The sequence below is a fragment of the Podarcis liolepis genome (assembly GCF_965112155.1).
Source record: "Podarcis liolepis genome assembly, chromosome: 4".
NCBI lineage: Eukaryota > Metazoa > Chordata > Lepidosauria > Squamata > Lacertidae > Podarcis > Podarcis liolepis.
Window position 1 is genome coordinate 82,703,692 of NC_139558.1, and position 24,648 is coordinate 82,728,339.

Consider the following 24,648-nt stretch of genomic DNA (forward strand, 5'->3'; position numbering starts at 1 on the left):
TTACTTTAATTGTATTTATTTAAATCTTTAGCAGATTGTCTTATAAATCCAGTGTCATGTACTTTGCATGCCTTAATATAACTTATGTGGTGATTACGGATTGTGTAAGGGCATGCTACAATACATTTATGGCAATATAAAATTAAAATGCATGTGTCACACGGTATCTTGCCCATTGCCATTCTTCTTACTCTATGTTGACTTCATCTCAGATAATATAAGCAAGACAAAATAAAAATCACAGGTTTTACAGGCTTTTGGTTCCCCAATGTATAGATGTTTATTTTTGGAGCAGCATTGAGAACATATGACTGGCTTTTTTGTTGTTGTTGCATAGATGGTATTGTCAGTAAAGCATTCTTGTTCCTCTTCAGTGGTCTGTAAGGGAAGAGCTAACTCAACTGCATTTGGTATGACCTAAAGTTTCTAGCTGTGCTGAACCTGTGCATGGAGATTACTTTATTCCCACCAGAAGAATGGTGTAACATAATATGGTTGCAGAGGTGAAACCCTTAGATAAACTCTCTGAATCGACAGTTATACTAACAAATGATGTAGTTCTTATTTTGTCTGACTTGCAATAAATTCAGGAAGGAAATGTCAACATAGTTCTTTCTTTCATAAGAACAGTCTTATGGGGGGGGTCATTGTTGCAGAAAAACAACAACAAAACCTTGTTGGTTTTCATCTTTTGGGGTTATGTCTGTACATAAGGAATAAATGTGTGCATTGCACTTGAGTGGCAGAACAGTTTCTGTCCAGCTTATGAAGAATTGTCTAATGAAGAACAGAAAACACTTTTGGAATGTGCCACATTTAGCCCAATCCAATGTATCTTTATTTGGAAGCTTGTTCCATGGGTAGGATGCTGTTTGCAATTATGCTGTAGGCACATCTGATTGTGAGTTACGCTTGTAGATGGTGTTCCATCCACATGCTCTGTTTGAAATACATGTTTGAAATGGATTGAAAATCTTTTTTTCTTCCTTTTTGAGTGACCAAATATTGCAACAGACATGGAGGGAATGCCTTTTTCATCACCTGCAACAAATGAATAGCTTCTACATATTTTTTTGTTCCTAGGAAGCTGACTTCTCAGCATTCATTGTATTGAGTTGGGAAGGGAAAGTAAAGGAAATACTATAGTCAGGTAACTGACCCAGCAGCTGGCAAATGCAGCTGATGTGGAAAAATGTAAAACAGTTTGTCTGGGACCAGAAACTTAAAGGCACTATGTGCCTAAATGGAACAATCATTCAACACCCGAAAAGGATTTTGAAAAGTCTTTGATGGAACAAAATCATTGGGACCAAGCAGCTAGTTGCACAGCTGTAAGAAAGTTACTAGGCTGAACTTACAGATGGCGAGAATGCAAATCAAAAGGTGACATAGTACAAGAGCTCTACAGTATCACACAATATGTTCCGTTGATCATAAAAGGCAGGTGATATTGCAGCGTGGACAGTGCAATTGGCAGTAAAGATGAATCATGGACATGGTAAAAAATATTAGCAGAAGGAGTTGGGGCAGAACACAGTTCTGTAAAGTGTGTAAAGCATGTGTTATTAGAATAACTGAAAGCTGATTGCTTCCTTTTGGTACTTGCTGCATGTTGGCTTGGTAATTCTTGTTCTCCTGAAAGATTCAGGGCTGCTTCTCACAGTCCTACAGAAAGTGATGCCTGAATTTGTAGATATATAACATATTATCCTGTGTTAACTTCCTTTCAAAGCAGGCATGGGTATAAACCGGTGTGACATATTACTGATTGACACACTGATACAAATTCAGCTCCTAACTGCACCCCTCTCAATACACAGTTGAGAGTGGCCTTCCTGTGCCTCTGTTTTAACTGGTGAGAAGTGTTGCTTAGAACAAATATATGGGAAGTGGGTAGCCTATGAATGATATTGAGTGACTTCCAACATTGGTCTTACTGAGAGTAGGACCATTGAAATCAGTTGACTTGTTACTTAAATCCATTGATTTTAGGTGCATCCATTCTCAGTATGACTAATGTTGGATATCACCCTCAAAAAAGGTATAATAGTATTGATTACTTTACCAGAGTAGTTATGTTTAAATGTATCACTTTATTTGTTTTAAAATATAAATTGGGGTGACCATTGACTGAAAAGCAGCAGCAGTTATCAGGGCTGCAGCATTTACCTGATCTCCCATCAGAGGCATTGCTGTAGTTGCTGCTGCTGTTTCTTTGGTAATCACTCATAGCCGAGTAAGATTGTCTTCCATGAACACAGTCTTAACAGTGAGTCCGTAAGTGACTGTGGAGGCCAATTCTGGATCTACATGTCCTTCCACAGCAGGGACTTAGGTTTCTGGGCGGGAGCCGATCACGGTGAGGGATTGCCAAATGCGCCTTCCTCTTAGTACGTTTCTCCCTTTTGTCCTGAGTTCAAGCATCTTCAAAGTCCATGACATCTTTGGTAAAGGCTGTTTTCCTATTGGAGTGCACGCAGGCCAGTGTTTCCCACTTGTCAGTGTTTCTACTACATTTTTTAAAGATTTGCCTTGAGAGAGTCATTAAACCTCTTTTGCTGACCACCAGCATTACACTTTCCACTTTTAAGTATGCTGTAGCATACTGGGAGGGGTAAGGTAATGGTGAGGTCAGCATGGTGCAGATGTGCTGGTGGAGCCAACCCAGACCTACCAATGTGTTTGCACCATGCCAGCCTTCTCTCTCTCTCTCTCTCTCTCTCTCTCTCTCTCTCTCTCTCTCTCCCCCTCTCCCCCAGGATACCACAGTGATAGAAGGTCAGGTAAGTATCCTGCGCTACCAGATGCTGCTGCTCAAAAGTCCCACCCTGCTTAGCGGAACTTAATCCCTGATATGTATATGTAATATTGCAGCCTGGTTAGATTCAGCAGTAATGCAAAACACATTTGTTCCCTTTTAAGTGCATAGTATCTCACCAGTAGGGAGACGGTCCCACAGTACCAAGAACTTGTAATTTTCCTTTTGGAGGTGTACTAACTCAATATAATTTTATGAATGCTGTTTGCCTTGCTACTTAGGACTATATTCTTCTTCCGATCTGAGAAGTTCAAGGTAGTTTACTCCTTTGTTGTATGTGGTTCCTCCAATGACAAGCACCCACCTCTGGCAAGCTCTCTAGCTGCTGCCGCCATTTTCATGAGGCTGATAGAATGCCAAATCAAAGTAGTTGGAAACTTGGTTCATATGCACAATAGCTATTTCAGCAGTATCTCACAAGAAGAACCTTTTATTTCATCATGCTTCAAGTTACTTCTTTTAATTCACAATCATAACTGAAATATATGCTTTTGCTCTGAATGCAGCCTGAAATTCAGAAAAGAAAATTCCCACCTTAAAGAAAGATCTGCCTGCATTTTAAATATGCTTAGAAACTCATTCTTTCTGTTACTCATCAGAAAAACAAAATCAATATCAAACACTTTTGGAGAGGAGTAACATGTGTTTTTTCTTTCAAGACCCGAAGGTTTTCCAGAAACCTGACAAAGATTGATGCAGGAACTCTAAATTTTGAGACACCTGACACCTTTATAGGAATTAATGACGAAAGAGAGGGACTGTTTGAACATTTTGAGGTTTTGTTTTATTTTCAACAGGTGCTGCTCTGTTGAGCAAAGTGGTTGAAAGCTTTTTCAAATCATACTTGGATTACTGCTGCCTTTTCCTTTTTAATTTCATGGCAATCCCTATTTCTTTAGTAATCCTTAAAAAGGCTGCACTTGTTGCTGCTTCTTATTTCATTATTTGCCAAATGCGTGCAGAAAATGGGAGAAATGGGAGGTCCTCGCAACGAGACTTTATGCACCTGTCTAAATGTCTTCTGTAAGTGTAAGCATAGGGTTGAACCCAACTTGTTCTGTGTTTGAGAGGCATGGAGTTCTGCTCATGCAGGACTTTCCCCTTCCTCTTCTCCCCTCTTCTGCAGCTCCCTCATGCCCCCAAATCTACCCCAGAGAGTCTCACCATAGGTATTACATAAAACAGCCAAACACATAGATTTTCATGGACTAACTTCATCATTGCCTAATCAAAGCATCACACCATTCATTATTTGCGTACTCATTTACCACTATGTTGTGTCAGTGTAGGGCATTCCAGACAGTGCTGTGTGACCCTAAGGCAGCAACAGCTGTGAAGCACTATTAAATGCCCAGGGTAGATTTAAATGCCTTTTTAGACACTATGGTCTCGTTCATACATGCCTTAGGGTATGATGAAGGAGCCAGTGCAGGCCTCACTTATGCAAATAACAACGGTGTAAGCAATGTCCTCAAAGGATGAGGGTGAGGAGAGTACACCGGCAGGGACATTATAGATACAGTGGTACCTCGGGTTACATACGCTTCAGGTTACATACGCTTCAGGTTACACACTCCGCTAACCCAGAAATAGTGCTTCAGGTTAAGAACTTTGCTTCAGGATAAGAACAGAAATCGGGCTCTGGCGGCGCGGCGGCAGCAGGAGGCCCCATTAGCTAAAGTGGTGCTCCAGGTTAAGAACAGTTTCAGGTTAAGAACGGACCTCAGGAACTAATTAAGTACTTAACCCGAGGTACGACTGAACATTAGTAGCTTGGGGAAGAGGAAGAGGTGTGCACTCCTGTCTAATAGGGATCTCTCTTGCACATTGGAACTCTCTAAAGAACACTCAGTAGCAACCTGATGCAACAGGACAGTAGCTCAGTCAGGTTGTTTTCGTGTCTGAATCAGTGCAAGCTACGTTGTACACCATTGCAACAACAACTGGTAATTTAACTATCAAAGTTGAATCGGTGCTGCATTTTCATTACAAATAGTAGGTCTGTAGTTCCTTCGTTTAAAAAACTGGATGTTTCCTTTAAAAACAGCCACATATTGCACTGGTCTTCCACATTACATGAAACTGAAAAGAGCCTTATCCAACCTTTTTTTTTTCTTGGTAGAAACTTCTCTGGCAAAAAATAAAGCAAAAGTTTCTTTATGGCTAAATATACTACCCCCATTTATAAATAAATACTTTGACAGCTTTGGAAAAATGTAGGAGTACCTGAAGTCTTGGGATGTTTGGATACATTTATTGAGCAAAAAGGAGATGGCACCAATTTACGTGTAACTTGACTCAACCTGTTTCACGCATAGCTTTATCCTTCTTCAAATAAACATTTTTATACAGAAACTATTTTTGAAAAAAAAATGCCGAGATGGAAATAGTGTTGAAAACCTTTAGCAGGAGGTGAAAAGGATTGCTTTGCTTTGAATTCTGGACCTCCCAAGGAAGTTTAATGGAGTACTTAGTATCAGTCTGCTTCCAAGAATACGGGAGCTTCTGATAAGAGCAACTTCAGTGGTAGGACTGGAGGCCTAGAAAAGGGAAACCTGACAAATTCTTTCTCTGAACAGTCCATTATGATGGGTCAAGATTTAACCCTTCTGTTAGCGGTACCAAAAGTAGGTGTAAAAAGTTTTCTGTTAACATGTACTGCTTCATATTCTCTTATATTAAAGGGTCGTTTGTTCTGTGATGCTTCATCTCTCCCCACTTTTTTTAACTTAACAGTTTCATTAAAATGGGATGAGGGGAGGGACAGGGCATTCCCTTTTATAAAAGAATAAATTTTATTAGAATATAAAGAAAAATACAAAACATAATATCAAATATCTTTTTTTCCTAAACTAAAATTACCGTAATTTAAATATCTTATCAAAGGGAAAAAAGAGAAGAAAAAGAATAAGAAAGAGGGAAAGGAAAGAAATAAGAAAATAATTTTAAAAAATAGGAAAAGAAAGTACTTCCGCTTCTGTGTCTGCCAATTTGACACACAAATACACATACACTACTGTTACAAACTTCATGTGTTGCAATCCAATTTTACAGTCAGAGTGGAACTTTAAAACTCAATGGACTTTGATAATCAGGACAAACAACTCTGTTCATTTCAGTGGGTCTACTCTGAATAGAAATGCAGATGGTTATGGGAGTAGAAACAAATTGTAGTAGATAGCTCAATGGTGATGTCAACTTCATTGAATAATGAAGCTGACTGTTGGAAGATTCAGGAGGAAAGTACTTCTTTATGCAGTTCATACTTAAGTTATGGTACTTGCTCCCAGAGGAGGCAGTGATGACCACCAACTTGGAAGGCTTTAAAACATGGTTACACAAATTCATGGAGGATAGGATTATTTTTTATTGCAGATTTATGGAAGGAGGGAAAGAGGGGGACCCAACCAGCTCACATTAACAAAACAATAGCAGTCAATGCATCCATCTTAGTTTACTCATATAGCTCAATAGATGCCATCCAAATAGGCCAGTGAGACTTTTGTTTATAAAAAGTGTGTTCACATGAATTCCTTCTTGTTTCCTTATTTGTATATGTAGTTGCCAATTGATGATGTTTTCATTTATCATATTTGCCTTTTAAATATTTATAAATCATACTTCCATATATAATTTCACAAGGCACTTGATTAAGTGTGGTCAAGTTTGCAGAAGCTAGTGCCATAAATACTTGTTCTTAAATGTGCCACAGGGCATTACAGTTCGAGGCTATGACTTCCAAGGTAGGCTTGAGACCTGTCCCTTTCCCACTTAGCATTGCCTGGAGGCTGAGAAGAGGGGGGAAGAGCAGAATATGCCAGTGAGAATAGGATCCCTCCCCTCTCCAAGCTAGCTCCCTAGAAAATCTGGTTTATTCCTAACACTAGGAAAGAAAAACCACCAACACCACACTTCTGCATGTGTATATCTTCTTAAATCAGTGTGTGAAAAGAATGATTATTGTAGTGTCATTCTGAAGTAGTTCAATGTGATAACTTGCAGGCTGGAGTGTAAATGTATGGCTTGTTAAACAAGTTGGTTCCTGGCTTGTTATAACTTGTGGACCTTCCCTGCCTTTGTGTTCTCTTTAGTTGTCTTTTGCTCCCCACCCCTTCAGTTTATATTTCAGGAAAAATCTAAGCCAAGCTGGAGCTTGCTGGATTAAAAAAGAATAACAAAAAGATGAAGCATGTAAAGCTTTTTAGCAGCCAGCATGTAATACTAGTGACATACATATTCATTCATAATGCAATAGCTTCCAGGGTACAGTTGGAAGATTGAAATACAATTGTAACTGCAAACTTCCGTCTATAGCAAGCATCGCCTCCCTATTCTTGGTGGTTACCATGACCTTTAATATCTTGTATCAACAGTGAAGGGATCCTTGTTGCACTTGGTGATGCTTTAAACTTTACATTGCAAAAGAATGTGCAAGAATTGGTTTGCAGCCACCTTATTTTGCTAATGTGCATGTTGCTGCATGGACACATGGTTTACATGCTACTTTCTATGCTGAATTGTTTCCGTGTAGGAATTTTATAATGTTTGAAGTTGTCCATTGTTACTGTGCGTCAAGTGAGAGACCAATAAGTGAGAGACCAATCTTACCTGATATGCAAAGTACGGAAGAATTATGTTTGTCTCCTGATATACAAAGTTAGAGGTGAAGAGAGAAATATGACTTTTCCTCCCCTCCATGTCATATGAAAGACAAGGAAGAGCGTCCATGGGGTTAGTGTGAATTCTATATGCTGCCCCTATAAGAAACTTGGCTGCAGCATTCTGAACCAATTGAAGTTTTAGAAAGATATTCAAGTGGAGCCCCAGGCAGAGTGCAGTACTGTAGTCAAGATTAAAGATGACTTAAGATGTGGGTTGCCAGCGAGATTGGAAGGTTTCAGAAAAGGATGCAGTAGGTACCTACAGAATTTCCAACCTGTCTGTGAGGCCATTTTACCCAAGCAGCAACCAAGGGTAATGGGTTTGGAAGTACTGTATAGCTAGGGAAGGAAGGAAATTGTAAAAATATGGACAAGGAAATAGCACTGCAAAAAGCAGGAAAATGCTAGAGAGAAAATTAAATGAGCAGACACCAAGCATTTAACATGGATTACAAAATGGATCCAAATGCATGAAACTTATTTTCCACAGCTTCTTGTGAACATCACATTATTAATAACTAACAAGGTGCTTAACACATTATTTATGGTACATGTTAAGATTTGAAGAAACAAATGTGTAAAGCCTTTTTATTCTGTTCCTTTGCTAGAACTAAATGACCTATGATTAAGATCCATTGTTCTCCTCTGAGATACATTTTATAGGCTTCACAGAGGATTGTTGTGGGGGGAAGCACATTGTGTATGTGCTGTTATAGCCGCCTCAGGCCAGGTTTCCTACGCAGACCAAAATGAGGAAAGCCATTGTCTCTCTCTCTCCCCTTCAAATAAAATCAATTAACCTAAGCAGATTTATAGCTCAAATTAAAAAATACACTTACAGAGAAAAGGGCTGCCTTGCAGCATGTTACTGTGCCAGCCCCAGTGTATTTGTGTGTTCAAAAAATGCTCAGACATAAATTGCTTCCTTGCAGCTGATCAGTTGCCACGTCAATGGAAGGGGAAGACACGTGCGTCACTTGAGACTTCTTTGAAGTGATTCAAGCCTAATACACCATTAACTATTAGAGATCTGCCATTAACATTCCCAGTTAACGCTGGATGTCTAACATAAAACCACAAAAGCAGTTACATCCAGAGTTAAGGTTGAAACCCCATCCTTCATTAATTTGGTTGGTGCCTTGCTATTGTGGAACATCTGATAGGTGGGAACGCCCTTGCTGTATGTAGACACAATAAAACAACCAAAGTCATTAGCTGAAATTCTACCCTTAACATTAACTGAACACATTTCACTATAGTGTAATGGGTTTCTCCCCCCCCCCTAGTATATTGTTATTAAAATTGGTTGATGTTCAGTCTTAATTATCCTTATAGAAGTATTCTTTAAAAGACCCTTTTCGCTACCAGTCCTTTAAATAACTCTGTTTTTTATAGTGAATGGAAGGAGCTTTTATGAATTAGTATGCAATATCAACTCTGTTTTTTAGCTTTCATCTATTTGCCATTGCACTTGCCTTATAGCATTGACACTTGAAGCACTGCCATTGATGTGGCATTCAGAGTAGGAGGTTAGCTTGAGTAGTTCAGAGTATGCTGTATTGCTGTGGCATTGAATATTACGTTGCTGTGGATACACTGAATAAAAGCCAGTATGGGTAATTTATTTTAGAAGGCAACAGGCTGCTGAGAAAAACCTCTACATTGGCTGACCATATGCTGGACATAAATTGTTGAATTCTTTTCAGTGTGTGATCTATATTTGGCTAGGGATAAAGAAGACTGGCCTCTTGTTGCTCTAAAAGCAAGAAGAGGTAAGGAATCCACTGGATTTCTTAGTAGTCTGAGGCAATGCTTTTAAGGGTTTTATTTCAATTTGGTTTTTCCATAATTAATTTCCTCCCTTCACAATTCTTATTCAAGTCTTCAGTAACGTAGCAAACTAATTAGGCTTTTATGGTTCCTTCTGTTTTCTTACAACTTGGTCCATCTCAGACATTAACAAATGTCTTGTTTAAAGCTTTGATAAACAATAAAGAAAAATGATGTGATACTATTTTGTTTGTAATAATTATCACAAGTGAGATATTCTTGTGGATGGACTGCTGACACATTTCAGAATACTTCTGATCTGCATTCATTTCAGAATACTTCTGATCTGCATTCAAGTGCTGCATAGTGGTTAGGATAAGATATAGTAAATATGAAAATAGAATTGAACTTTTAAAACTTGGCACTTCCAGTCGAATAGAATTATACAACAATTGCAGTAGATAAAATAGCATGTGTGTTTTGGAAGGGAAAAATGTGAATCCTATTTATCTTGGAGATAATTCAAGAGGAAAGATGTTTTTAAATAAAAATCTGACTTTTGTTTTATTTTGCTGCTTTATAATGAAAGCAAGTTTTTTGACGGGCAAAAACTGATACAAATATGCTGTATAAATCTGAATAATCCCACTTCTTTCACGTGAGACCATATTTAATCACACTCCCACAGCACACTAACCTAATCAGCATTCCCAAGCACACATGTACACCAGTTTCTTTTGTTTTTGTTTTTTGCCCAAATGGGCTTGTGCAGTTACAAATATTTTTTTCCACCCCTGAACAGGTGTATTGTCCTAGATTTTATAGTTGTTATAACAAATTGGCTTATTAAAAAGGTGTAAGATGTCTAACATAAAATGGGAACATTTGGAGCACTTTAGTCCTGTTCTAAGTTCTAAGATTTCATTCCACTTCTACCTTAAATAAGCACTTAAGCATCTTACTAAAACTTCTAAAAGATCAGTTAACAGTTTATCACTTTGAGAAAAATATGAAAGGATAGAAGATATCTCCAGAAGCAGTGGAAAAAACGAAGTTCTTTCCATTTTTTCCTCAGCTTTTTATTATCACATTCCTCATCAAAGACAAGCAGCCGTTTACAAGAATTCTGCTTTAAACAGTCCAAAACAGTGTCATTAATGTTGGCTATAAATGCCTTGAGACAAAGTGAAATGCGATAACTCTTCATGGGTTTTGGTGTCTCAGTATCCATAACCACTAGCCAGAAGATTTCAAAGCTCTTCAGGCTGCAAGCAGCTCCTTGGTGTTGAGGGCAGTTTTTTATTATTATTATCATTATTATTATTATTATTATTATTACTGCTTCAGTTTCTGAGCAGAATACCAGACAGTGGCTTGGACTGCAATCTTATGCACGCTTCACTGGAAGTATATTTTCTTAGAAGCATTGCTTTGCTAGTGAATAATTGGGATTTTTAATTAAAAAAAACCCATCTGTTCTTAAGCGATATGCACAAAAAAATAGATTTGTTTTTAAAAATCTTGGCATAAGCTTCTTATGCAGGTTGCACTAAACTTCCACCTCTGCAAAATTTGTAAATGTCACACAAGAATCAACTAAACTGTTGATTTATTTTCATGCTGCTGTGTGGCATGACTTCCAGGTACCAACTGTTTAGCCATTGTAAGTGGCATAGAAGAAAGGAACTCGTAGCCATTGGGGAGATTGAAGTTGAATTTGAGAGAAGTTTTTGTATTTTATCTTCGTTTTAGGACAGAGTTGAGGGAGGGAGGGTGGCACACACAAAAATTAACATGGGGAGGGTGAGGACAAGACAAAGACGAAGGACTTTGCCAGCCCGTTGTCATTTTCACCTTCTAACTTTAGACAAGGAAAAATGGGGAGAAGGTAATCTATTGGAGACTAGATCAAAACACCAGGAAGACCTTTCTGATAGTAAGAGCTGTTTGACAGTGGAACGGACTCAAAAGGTTGTGGACTCCCCTTCACTGGAGGTTTTTAAGCAGAGGTTGGATGGCCATCTGTTGTGGATAATTTAGTTGAGATTCCTGAATTGCAATATGATATGAATTCTGAAGTTTAATAACTTGCAAGTATTGGTGTTTTACCTGATAACTAAAGCAGCATTCATGAAATCCTGTTTAGGAAGGGAAAGTCATAATCACAAGTCCCAAATATATGGCTAGATCAGGGATCAGCAGTTTTTTTCAGCAGGGGGCTGCTCCACTGTCCCTCTCAGACCTTGTGGGGGGCCAGACTATATTTTGGGGGGGGGAATGATGCAGGAGCACCACGAGTCTCGGTGCATGCTTACCTGTTTCCTGTGAGTGGCAGGTGCTGGTGGCGGCAGCAGAGGGACGATGAGTGGCGCGTGAAAGGGCTCTGGAGGAGGGCTGCTTAAAACGGCGGCCGCTTGAGTGCTGCTGCTGCTGGCACCAACAAAGCCCAGCCCCCTTCCTCCTCTAGGCAGGGCGGGGTGAAGGCAGGAGGAGGGAGGGAGGAGGCGTCGCCGCCACCGCCATCATGTGAGGGAGAGGCAAAGAACGTGTGCACTGGCAACCCACGCGATGATTCCTGGACCGTCCGCAGGCCAAATCCAGAAGGCAATTGGGCCTGATCCAGCCCACGGACCTTAGTTTGCTGACCCATGGGCTAGATGAATGATATTCACAAACTGAATCAAATGACTTCTTGCAACAGAATATGTATACCATATTTTCAAATACATCCAAGAGGATAAAAACATTTTGCATATTAACAATTCTGGTCTTTTGTGTTAGAGATGTAAATGTAATGTGGTGTATAGTTCTTGGCACTCAGCCCTGAAGTATGATTGTATATTACTAGTTTTTATCTTCACATATCTTAAAACTGGGGCAGGAAAACTCAGGCCCTCAGTTGGATTTGGGATTTGAACTGGGTCCACACACAGTTTTGCAAACTGCTGTGGAAAGTCCCCTCAGTTTCAAAAATGATTTGCTGCTGCAAAATGAGGAGGAATGCTGCTTGACAAAAGAACTTTAAATTTCGTTCGTTAACTCATGGCTGCTGATTGTGACAGTCTGCGAGTTTAACTGTGTGCTACTTTCTCCCTCTATTTCAGAAGGAGGATAATGTCGATGAAGAGATGGCGGAAAAGCTGTCCATCCGAAAGCAACGTTTTATGCAGTTTGCTTCCTTGGAATACGAAGGCGAATATTACATGACTCCAAGGGACTTCCTGTTTTCAGTGATGTTTGACAAATCAGGACGTAAGTTTCTGGAGGGTTTTGGTTTGTTTGTTTCAACTTTGCTGTTAAATGACTGTTAATTTGTGAGTTGTTATTCTCTTTGCAGAATAATTTAGCCCAGGGTATTTCCAGCATGGGGACTGGAGATTGCCAGTGGGCCTCAGCCCTCTTTTGGGCAACCCTCGGCACTGTCCCCCATTGCATGGCCGTGATACAGCCTATTGATTGAACCGATTACAGCAGCTCCCAGCAGGCTCAGAACATGGGTACACATTGGAGAGAAAATTAACTAGAGAGAAATGAAGGGTCGAGGCTGAACCATGCAATGTTGTGGGGACAGCAGGAAAGAGATGAAACTGACAGTGGCCAACCAAGTGCAAGTGAAGGGTGAGAAAGAACACAAGGTATAAAGGATGAGGCTGAGGAAGGGGGAAGCTCTCCCAGGTGAGAATTGGGAAGACTCACTTCTTTGTATGTGGATTGAAGATTAAAGTACAGTGGTACCTCAGATTAAGTACTTAATTCGCTCTGGAGGTCTGTTCTTAACCTGAAACTGTTCTTAACCTGAAGCACCACTTTAGCTAATGAGGTCTCCTGCTGCCGCCGCACGATTTCTGTTCTCATCCTGAGGTAAAGTTCTTAACCCGAGGTACTATTTCTGGGTTAGCATATGTAACCTGAAGCGTATGTAACCTGAGGTACCACTGTATACCATATCTTTTCATCTATAAGACGCCCCCATGTATAAGGCGCCCCCTATTTTTTTTGGGGGGGGGACCTAGTCTTATACACAGAAAAATATGGTATGGCTGCAGATGTGACATGTGTTTGCTCCTTGCACGATTTCTGTTCTTATCCTGAAGCAAAGTTCTTAACCTGAAGCACTATTTCTGGGTTAGCGGAGTGTGTAACCTGAAGCGTATGTAACCTGAGGTACCACTGTATATCCAGTGCTTTTTTGCTAAAAAAATGTGTAGGGGTACTCTCATTCAAATTGGGAAAAATAAATATAGTAAATGGACAAAAGTACAAAGATTCACAAAATGTTTGGGGGTATAGTTATGACACTGGGTACAGTTATGACACAGGTCTACATACATATAATTTTGTCACAAAAACAAAATAAGCCTCAAAAACAAAATCGTAAAATAAACAGACCTCAGCATAACACTCAAAATGAAAGTGTGGCACTCAAAATGAACACATTCGGCTTCTGAAGAAAGTTCGCAAACTGGAACACTGGGTTTGCAGTGTTTGGGTTCCAAATTTTTGAGTACCAAGGTGTTTGAGAACCAAGGTACCACTGTATGTGGTGGTGGTGGTGATATGATAAAGACTGGGAATGTGGAGGAAGAGGCTGCAAAGAGGAAAACCTGTTACAAGAGGAAGAAGAGGATGAAAAGCGTCTGGCTGGTTGCGGGGGGCTGGGTACAAATTGTGAAAGGAGAAAAGCAGAAGAAATGGCAGGATAAAACTACTTTGAGGCACATGTGGGGGAGAGAGGGAAATAAAGCGACACATCTTCCACAGCCCATGCTGTGCATGCAAAAGGCCCCATTCTCAATTCCTATATGGTAAAGGACTCCTGCCTAAAATACTGTGGAGCTGCTTCCAGCCACTGGGGAATACAAGTGGAAAATGCATGCAAGTGGGATTTATAGTTCTAATTTGCCTGGTGTTGCCCTACCTAAATAATAGGTAAAGAAAACTTCAAGTTACAGAAAAATTCAGGAAAAGAATTAACACCTTCCTCTTCTCATTTGGCATTCTAACTTCATCACTAATAGTTGGATGAGGATTCCCATTGTACAAAAGGTTTTTCTTCTTCTAAGCATCCTTTGTCACTTGTAAGCTCTTTTTAGCTGCATGGAAATAATGTGTGTAAGCTCTACGCAAAAGTACACTAGTTTAATCCATCGCCATTATAATACTACTAATTCAGCACTGATGTCAAGTTTAATTTGGAACATTAGTGCGGGGAGATGATAGATGGCAGAAAAGTCTATTGTTAAAATTTATATGGCAAAAGACCACACCTACCTACAGCAGTATAAAGCTGAAATTGTTACTCTTGACGTGGGTGCAATTGTCGGCTAACACTTACTCTCTTGACCTGTGGAAAATCATTTTTGCTTGTATGTGTACCTTTGCGTTTAAGGCCGGAAATGGCCCTTTGCCCGTAACAAAATGTACCTGTACCTGGTTGGTGCTTCATCGTTCTTCTGTTTAAAAACCATATAATGGAATCTCCAAGAAAGGTGGGGATGTTTTGAAAAACATTCAGTTTTATTTCCTGAGCCAAAATTCCATCGCAGGCTTGGAAGATCTGAGGCTTGAAGTAGTTTCCATTCTTTCATGCACATAACAATTAAAAGGGGGGGGGGGAAGCAACATTGTATTTTAGAGCGTTGAAGTTTACATTTTATTGCAGTAAATAAGATGATGAAACTTGGCCTTTGGTTTGCATGAGTAAACGTACTCTGAGTGAAGATGATAAAATTGTAGAAAAGTTGAGTCTTTCGCCGAACCTACTTGGTGTCAATCCCCAGATGCATTCCAAGATTATAAATTGATTCCCAGTACTTCTACTGTGTAATGGAATGCTGCAATAAAGTGTCGCGCCAGATAGCTTTCACATACCCTTTGCATTCAGGAACTAGGAATACTGTGGAAAAGACACAGTGGAAGAACTTTTTTTTCCTTCTTTCTCCCCACCTGAAAAAATGCCTTGTTAAACAGGCTGAAGTTTTAAAATGCATTTATTCTACAGCAGTCTCACTGAATCAGTGGCACTGCTTTGGAGTAGTAATATTTATAACTCGCTGCTGAAATCTCTTGCTTCGAGACTTACTTTTTTCTCCTCTGTCACATGTCCATAAATCTCACATATCAAGCTGTTTTATTGGGTTTTTCTAGCACCCATAATCTTTTGTGTAACTGATTCTGCCTCTTATTGTCTAGTACCCTTTCCCTGAAATCATTCCAGTGTTCAGAGTCAAGTTGCTCCCCTCCTGTGTTGCTCCTGAACTTACAGGACCCTGGACACCATTAAAGCAACTGAAGGGTTGAAGCCCAGCTGAGTTGTAAATGTGCTCATGGGTGTTCTAATGTAAGTGTATCCAGAAGGCATGTTGAATCAGAACAGAGGGCTTCACATTGGGCTGCGTTATTCTCGACAGTCTTGTGAATATTGATAGCAGCCTGGTTAAGATCCCATTCTGCCCAACTCTCCCAACACTGCATCATACTTCCTAGTGCAAGGGCGGGACATATTACCTCACAAGCAATCTTCCAGGACCTTCATGCCAGGGGTGGGCAGGGCCATCTGCAAAAGTGAACAGAGCAGCAGATGCAACATTCCTGCCACACACGAGCCAGAAGATTCTACAAATCTCCCACATCACTAAATAGCTCAGTTGGTTAGAGCATGGTGTTTACTACACCAAGGGCACAGGTTCGATCCCCATATGGGGCAGCCGCATATTCCTGCACTGCACTTCGGCTAGATAATCCTCGGGGTCCCTTCCAGCTCTGCAGTTCTGTCATCCTGGCAAGAAAGAGCCTTTGTCACTGTTCAACAACAGGTTCCAGCCAGGCAAAAGCATTGGAGGGGAGTGAGCAGCAGTGAGAGTGGTGCCCTGGAGAGAATCTAGGGGGATGCATTTGGCCCATGAGCCAGGACTTCCCCACCCCTGCTCTGTTGTGAACAAGATACACAACCCAAGTTAGGACTGAGTCATCTTCACGGCTGTGGTCATAAGGGAGCTGGCTTTGCCTCCTCCCCTTGCTGTACCTGTGTGCACCTTTTTCCTCTCTATGTGAATAAGTGCTTGATTCAAAGTGATGGTTTTGAGCTATAAAGCATTAAACGGCTCAGGACTGCTGTACCTCAGGGAGTGTTTCTTTCCATATGAACCGACCTGGACCCTGCGACCATCATCTTAGGTGCTTCTTTGTGTACCTCCTCCACAAGAGATCCAGAACATGAGAACGGGCCTCAGCAGTGGCTCCCCGTTAGTGAAATTCTCTCCCCGGGGAAGTTTGGCTGGTGCCTTCATTATATAGTGGTACCTCGGTTCTGGAACGTAATCCGTTCCGGAAGACCATTTGAGTTCTGAAACATTAGAAAACCAAGGCGCAAAGGGCTGTCTGCAAATTCAATTGAGAAAATTTAAAAACACGCAGCAGAAGCCGTTTGATTTCTGAGGCACGTTCAAAAGCATTTACTTCCAGGTTTTTGACATTTGGGTTCCAAAACATTAGTCAACTGAGACGTTTGAGAACCAAGGTACCACTGTATACCTTTAGGCACCAGGCGAAAATGGTTCTCTTTAACCAGGCCTCTGGCTGATTGATATCTCATGCCCTTTTAGATGTGCTGGGTGGGGGGGGGGTTATTAGTTTGTTTCTGTTCTTGTTTTTCTTATGCATTTTGTGTTTTTTATATTGTAATTTTATGTTGTGAACTGCCCTGAGATCTACAAGTATAGGGCGGTATACAAATTTAATAAACAAAAAATAAAAATGTTTGTTGTGGGGGAGGGTGTACTATGTTTGGGGTCAGTTTTGCAGTATGGGTAAAACTTATCTGCCTCTGTGAGTGGATGAGCTGGCCTCTTGACTGGGTCTCTGGTGAAAGTAAAAATTGTCTCTTCCGTTCTGTTGTGGTATATAGGACCATGTTCCAGAAACTTATCCACTCCCCTTACCCCATTAAGAGTTGAGTTTGGGAGTGGGCAGGGAATATAATTCTGCAATCCTCACTAATCTCATCAACATCATGTTGTTCGTAATTATCGTCTTCTAGAGCAACTACTCTATTCCCAACTTAAGAATGGAAAGTGAAATACCAGTAGACAACAAAAGAGGTTTAAAGACTCTCTAATGGCAAATTTAAGCCTCCATCTCACATGATTTACCTAGTTCTCACTCATTACATTGGCACTACTGCAGCAATGAAGCAGGAGACAGGAGCGCCCCATCATGCCTAAGGAAGGGGAGGGTACAAAAACATAGCATGAGGGGCCATGGCTTGCCATATCATTTCCATTTGGTCCTGCTGCCCCCAAAGGCAACCACTGTTTGCAGTGATGGTCTTTTACTGTAACCTGCAATGATAAGTCTTTTGTTGCCCCATGATGACTGCTTTTTGTTATCCTGCTTCTATGCACAACAGGTGATGCAATAAAGTAGAAAGTTAAGTTAATAAAAAGGATAAGAATTACCTAAAAGTTTTATTTTATTTTATTTTTGTTCGTATTGCAGGAGCATTTGAACAGGCTGTTCCTATTAGTTCTGAACACTGTGCTTTCCTGAGCATTGTGGGAATTAGAATATTTTGAAGTTGGCAGTTTGGTTCTGTTTCATATTACCTCCATTTTCCCCATAAAAGAATCTGAAGAAATGCCACAGAACTTGATCAAAGTTTTGACTTGCAGATGATTGAGTGATTTTTTTTTCTTTTACAGGTAAAACTTTAGCCAAGAAACTGACAAAAAAGGTAAGCAAAGTGCTCCTGCTGTTTTTCAAGAGAACACTTGTTCTTTCTGCTACTTGTTTTAATGGATTCCTGTTTCACGACTAACTTGGTATTTATTTTGTTTGTTCAAAGGAGGTAGAATCGACTCTAGGAAATGTTGCAAAGACTAAACCAGGGCCAACTTTTTTTAGAGACCTCGGAGATAAAGGTAATGGCTTAAGTCATTAGTGGAATTTGTTTCTAAGGGAACACTGTTCATTTTTAAAGATGAATTCTCAGGGTCTGGAAATTCTTATTGATCTGTGGAGGCTGAAATGAATTATTTCTTTAGGTATTGTAGCTGTTTGTAAGATTGGGAACGTAAATTTAGGAAAGGGAGGCATATTTACGAAATCATTAAATTACCCCAAAGAACTCTGGTTAGCAAGCAGTGAGACTTGAAAGTCTATGGTTTGTGTTTTTTTAAGGAAACCAGGAGGTTGGAGAGCAATAATTCTAAAAATCATTTTTGAAGTGTACTACGGTATAGGAAACCAAGGGATCCGTTAGGGGTCCCTGGGCTACATTTACATTGGGGTATCATTAAATTGAGCTCTGCTCCACGCATTGACTAGCTGGTACTAGAGAAGATCTGCATGGCAATGTGCTCCAAAAGACTTGGGTGCCTTTGATTTGACATCCCATGGCCAGTGACGAAAGTGTGGCTTGCATACATTACTTTTATATGCAAAGGATAGCTGTCACAACCCAGAGAAGGTTGTGAAATTCCACCAGAAAAGGGCTGGGGGCAAGTGGTTGAGAGGGTGGATGGATCCTCAGTTCCGCTAATAGCAGGGGATGTTCCATATCTTCAACAGAGCATCTATCTAGGGATCTGCCAAACCAACCCAAACAGCACAGAGAGAATGTACCCTGTATTGAGAAGAAGGTACATAACAGCTTGCACACAAAAAACATGAAACACATAAACATGCCCTTGATCCTATGTTGTTTGATCTGAAGGAAAACCGAAAACTAGGAATTGGGGTCCCTTTAGGGAAAGACAGCATGTCCTGTTACTACATGGACACAAGCAGGGAGAACATTTGTTTATGTCCATAGCTCTTCTAATTCCAGCTTACATGTTCTTAAGACTTGTATGAATCTGTGATCTTTGTACAGGTTTAACATTTCTGTAGGACCCTTGGTTATCTTCAGTTACGGTGATGAGATTCCACTTTATTGAGCTGCTTATTTGAAAGGTAGAGATATTGCATGGAATCACCTACAAGCGTAGTTTTTTTATTCAGCACTTTTTGAATGGATTTGGGCTCCCCCTCCCACCTCCTCACTAAGCCACTTCACTGTTCTCTAATTCTGAGGCTTCACTATTAAAACATTATGGATTTTTCAAAGTGGGGAATCTTTATTTCTAAGCATCTAGAAGAAGCTGGGAATCCACAGCTTTCAAACGCACAGTTTACCCCATACCAATACCTTATCAAGAGCATGAACACTCATTGGATTTTAGTTGAAGACAATTATGCCTCCTAGTGGAATGTCTGTAACTCCCCATTTACTGTTAATTTTGTGTTTTGTGTGTATCTAAAAATTTTGATAATTGCAAGTATAAATGTCACAATTTTTAGCCTTCTTTGTTAGAAGTTAGAAAATAATTACACTCAAATTAAAAGGTCTGGTTCCTGTGTGCTGTGTCATCACCATCTCACTGTGTTAAAGTTCTGTAATTTTTAATTCTGATCACATGGATACATGATTCTTTTCTTTTCTATGACTGCACCTTTATAATCTTTGAACAAAATAAATCATGTTTGCTGTTTTGAAATAAAGCACATTCCAGAAAGGAATTCCGTTCAACATTGGATAGAATTCTCTTGCAGGTCTATGGAACAGCTAAGTAAAAACTGTGATGAACTATTATGAAATTGAGTCCACAGTAAAAATGTGCTTCGAGTCAGCCAGATGTATGTTGACAATAATAGGATCAACCACGGACAGAAAAAATGTAAAATATCTTGTGACTTTCAAAAAAACCCAAACAAATCCTTAAGTAGGTTTAGTAAAAGAATTATTTGCACAACTTTTCTGAAAATAGCCTATTGCAGTGTTGTACTTTCAAACTGTAAATAGCAAGAGAACCCACACTTTGAAGTGTAAAACAGTATTTATTTCATTTAAAGGAAATGAATTCAAAAGGTTGGGAGCCATGTGGAAACTGGTATAAGCTTACAACATAGCACCTGCTCCATGTGGGGGAGGTAGTTGTCTTTAACCACTCGCTGGAGCATTTAAACCCAGGTTTTACAAGTGGTTACTCTGGGGCTTATTTGTTTATTATTTCCATTTCTGAATCTCTTCCTCTGAAACATATTGAAGCGATTTAACAATAAAAACAGCAACAATTAAAACATATATGAAACAGTCAAAACAACTGCATATATAAAACCATTTCAGATCCAATACAGATACAGGCAGAATCTAACCACAACATGGTCCTGAGGAGTGCTATATTTCAATTGAGGCACAGGTTCAATGGCCAAAATTCCTATTGCTTTTTGCTTCCATTCCAATCCTGTGAAATGGAACTGACTGTATTCAGTTGCCTCGCCCAGCTATGACAAAGTTGCAAGGAAAAGTCAGGAAACCCAAATTAAAAGCAATAGAGTAAGAGATGTGCTTTGAACATTGCAGGACCACCATGAGAGGTACTCTTCCTTGGGTTCATCCCACAGCACTTGTGTAATGTTGAGAGACCCACAACTATGAGCCAGGTTCCCCAGAGTGCTGGAGAAAGACCCTAGCTATCAGCCCTGCTTTTGAAGTGGTGGATCTGGAAACACTACATAGTTATCATTGGAGCAACACAGAGAAAAGTTGTTTCCACCATGCAGACATAAATAACATTTTAATATTCCCCGTAATCTGACATAGATGAGTAGCCACTTTGATTCCTCCTGCTTCTGGACAGCGCTGGCGCTGAGATAGACACAGCAGTGCCACACAGCACACTGCAAGTTCGTAGAACGCTACCTTTCTAAATTCAGTTACAAATTAGTTGCTGGCAGAGCACAGTAAGCGGGAATATTTTTTATGCACAAGTCATAAGGAAGGCTGTTTGCCTATCAATTTGCTAAATGTAAATTAGAGAAAAGGCTTCCCTGTAGATAGTGGAGTTAAAACATCTGCTTTTAACAGGCTCTTCTTCCATTATGCAGGATGGTATTTGGCTCGCATGTTAAAAGTAGCCTGATTATTTTTTAAAAGTTACTTATATGAGGCCACTCTAAAAAAAATCCTCAAAGTGCTCTTACAGGACAGGAGGGATGCTTCAGATTCTTTTGTTGAAACCATACTTCTTTATATACTTCTCTATCTTTAGCTGGCATGTTGCTATTTTGACACTGTCGCATCTTTGTGTTTGTTCAGGCTGTTCGTTTAAGTCGGCCTTTCAAAGGGAGGTGGTGGAATTTTCCTTTAAAAAAGGAAGGGGGGAAAACACTTTCACCTTGCAGAAAGGACGTGTTCAGACCTCTTTTTTCCCTTTTTTTTAAAGTGAAGCCTCTTCTTGGCTCTGGGCCCAGCAGCCCTATCAGTGCAATCTAGCAGCTTGGCAGCTTTGTGTTGCCATATTCCCCTTGAGACTTAGAGAAAATCTGGTCTTCGCTTTTCCAAGACTGCCAAGGGATGAAATACTTTGATCCTTCAGAGTAACGTTAGAGTAGCTCTCCTCCCAGGTACTAAATATGACAAAGCACACTTAATTTATTCATCCTTCGTATAAACACGGAATATTTTCTGCGAAAATCCAAAGATTTAGTGCAGACCTTTTATTAATGCCAAATAAACCCAAGTCTCTTAATGAGACATCAACATGACGGGGGGTTGTAGAATAAGAAGTTCACTGCCAGAGCACTAGAATGGGGAACAGAAACATCTAACTTGACTGATAAATAATAGCGACTACCTCCTTTATTTGTTACGCAGAGTTGAATGGAATAATCTTTACAAAAGTGGTTGATTATGCAAGCCACATTAGTATCCTGATTCTGAATTCTGTAATTTTCACATTTTACTGTTTTGTTTCAGGATTGATCTCCTACACAGAGTACCTCTTTTTGCTGACAATACTCACAAGTAAGTAGTTAGCTGTACATTGTAGTATGAAAGAATCACTATTACTAGCTTCCATGTCACTAGTGAATTTTCTTATAACAAAAATCCAACTTCAAAGTTCAGTCAATAAATTACTTGCAAGAGTAGAGATGAGTGAAACAACCTTCCCCCTCCATTCTTCTGAAATTGGAACAGCTTGGAGCAGACTAAACAATTTCCACGCATACTGGGAAATGGCTTTCCTTATTCCCGGGAAATGTGGGGCAGGGTGGGTGTTTCAACAGGATCTGATTTAACTCTAGAAATATGACAGGGCTGTGTACTTCTGTTAATCACCCATTTACCTACCGTTCTCCCAAGCTCCTTCCTCCACCCACCTGCTTATCTTGCAGCTGCTATAGCTCTGGTGGTGGCAGCAGGAGGGGAGAAAGAGGGGGAGATCCTCCCCCACCTCACCCCACGTGCCTGGCACTGAGATACAAACAGCACCGAGGTTGAAACTCTAGGAAACGGTAAGGGAAAAGGAAAGGGTTTGAAGCTCTCGGGTCAATGGGAGTGGCAAGGTAGAAAGAGCTTGGGAACCATAGTGCTCACTTCGTACATCAGGCCTGCATTTTGAGCTGCGACAGCATCCAGCCGCCCCGCCTCTCTTTTCTCCCTTTCCCCAGAATGCCTCTAGGCTCACATGCGCCTAGAGGAAAGGAGGAGGGTGGGGCAACTGGACACCTGTGCCTTGGCTTCCTGCCGTCCCCTGGAACTCCAAAGGAAAGGAAAAGGGACTGTGTTGCTGCCTGGTAAACTTGGAACTTGGGCGACAATGGGGCATGTGTATCAATTTTCCTGCAATTTTTTTAGGGTGCACATTTTGCTTGGGTTTTGCACCTGTTTGTTTGGGGTAGGGGTGTTTTGCCTACTTTTTTATTTGATTGTTTTGCCTGTTTGGAGATGATACTGGTTGAGAGAGCATTTGGGAATTGGGTGGGTATGTCCAAACTGAGCAGTTTTTTTTAACACAATCCACGCAAGTTGTGCAAACTAAAGTCCCATGTCTATGCAGAGCCTCCATGATCTGCCACAGAAAATGGTGTTCTGCTAGGTAGCTGCAAAGACAGAAGTTCCTGTCTTTGGCATGAACTCAAAAGTTGAGTCTCCAAACCATGAGATGAGTTGGTCTGAATTTTCTCATTTCTGTGCCCCCATCAATCCCTAGGTCTCAGGAGCTTTTTTTGAGTTGTACTGTCATGCTTTTTCTTTTAATTCACAAACGTCTGTGCACCCAAGGAGTTCCAATGACATACAGGTATGCAGAAATCACTGTCTACCTTATATTTGGCTGGCTGTGTTTCATTTCCAAATTCAAATGCGTGCAGCCACCAAAGTTTACCATTCGAAGGAATATATGTATCATATAATGCATACCCAAGGACCTTTGGAATTGTATCACAAATGTTCTAGGATCTCTAGAGCAGGTATCTTGTTTTTAATGACGTGTCCTCATTCCTGCTTTAACTTTTTGTTTCACCTTTAATGTTAACTAATACTATTTGTCTTACCCATTTTGCTCACTATTCATTCAGGTAAGGTAAACAGATGAATTCCAGAACAGTCTGTGCGCTTACTGATTTTGATATTCACCCATATCGCTTTACTACCTAGCCTTGTACTACAAAATGAAATACAGCAATTGAAGGATATTGAGTAGGAACTATTGTTGTAGGGATCCATCTGTCTCAGGACAATGGAGTGCAACTTCGGGGGTAAAGTCAAATTGCTGTGTTAGCAACACCAGGGTGCAACCGTGGGCAGTGTTTATGGAGGTCCTGTGCTGCCCAGATGAGAAGCCCCCCCTCCCCCCCCCCGCCTCACTGGAAAGCAGAGCAATACATTTGGCACCAGCCTGGCTGCGGGAGTTGCTGGAAGGCCCACAAGGCAGAGGAGGTTTAGGATCAGAGTTTATCTTCTCCTAGATGGGCTTCCCAGGTTGACAAACCCCATCTTGTATAACCACATGAGTGGAAGTGTTACACATTACTGGGAAGAACTATGGAGATAGTTGCTCACCAGTCTCCATGGTTCTGCAGCATATCCAGTCCTGTTTGTGAATGTGTGGCCGTTAGTCAGATAATTTGGACTATGAAGCAGAAGGGCTGTCTAAAGCTCTTCTGACGTGAAATATTGGTAGGTAGACACTCCTTAGGGCTATTATTTTTAGGTTGGCTGAGACTCCGAGTTTGCAGTTTTAATTACTCTTGAGTCATGTTTTGAAGGTTACTGGACAGCTATAAAATCTAAGGATTTTGTTTTTGTTGGCTTTTGTAAAATGAAAGCTGAGATTCTGGGGAATAACTAAGTGGCCAAATCAAAATGAGGGAGAATTATGCAACCACATAAACATGTTTTACAAGGGTCTTTGTAAAGTGTCACTATAAAGCCGATACATATATGAAATATATTCCCTTTTTCCTTAATAGTACTGACCTTCCATATCTCGTATTAAGATAGGAGCGCAGATCCGCCTCTCTGTCATATCACACTAAGCCCTTATAAATCTCTTTTCCCAAAAACTGCAGTAATTT

At 40.4% G+C, this 24,648-nt stretch overlaps 1 protein-coding gene across 1 annotated transcript in view; it reads left to right on the forward strand.

The window, feature by feature from the left end:
• Positions 1-24,648, forward strand: part of MICU2 (mitochondrial calcium uptake 2) — a 64,515-nt gene that overhangs the window by 17,480 nt on the left and 22,387 nt on the right. Inside the window, exons 2-5 of the mRNA XM_083498951.1 lie at positions 12,354-12,501; positions 17,949-17,980; positions 18,092-18,167; positions 22,046-22,093. Coding sequence (XP_083355077.1) covers positions 12,354-12,501; positions 17,949-17,980; positions 18,092-18,167; positions 22,046-22,093 — 304 coding nt within the window. The remainder of the gene's footprint in view (positions 1-12,353; positions 12,502-17,948; positions 17,981-18,091; positions 18,168-22,045; positions 22,094-24,648) is intronic.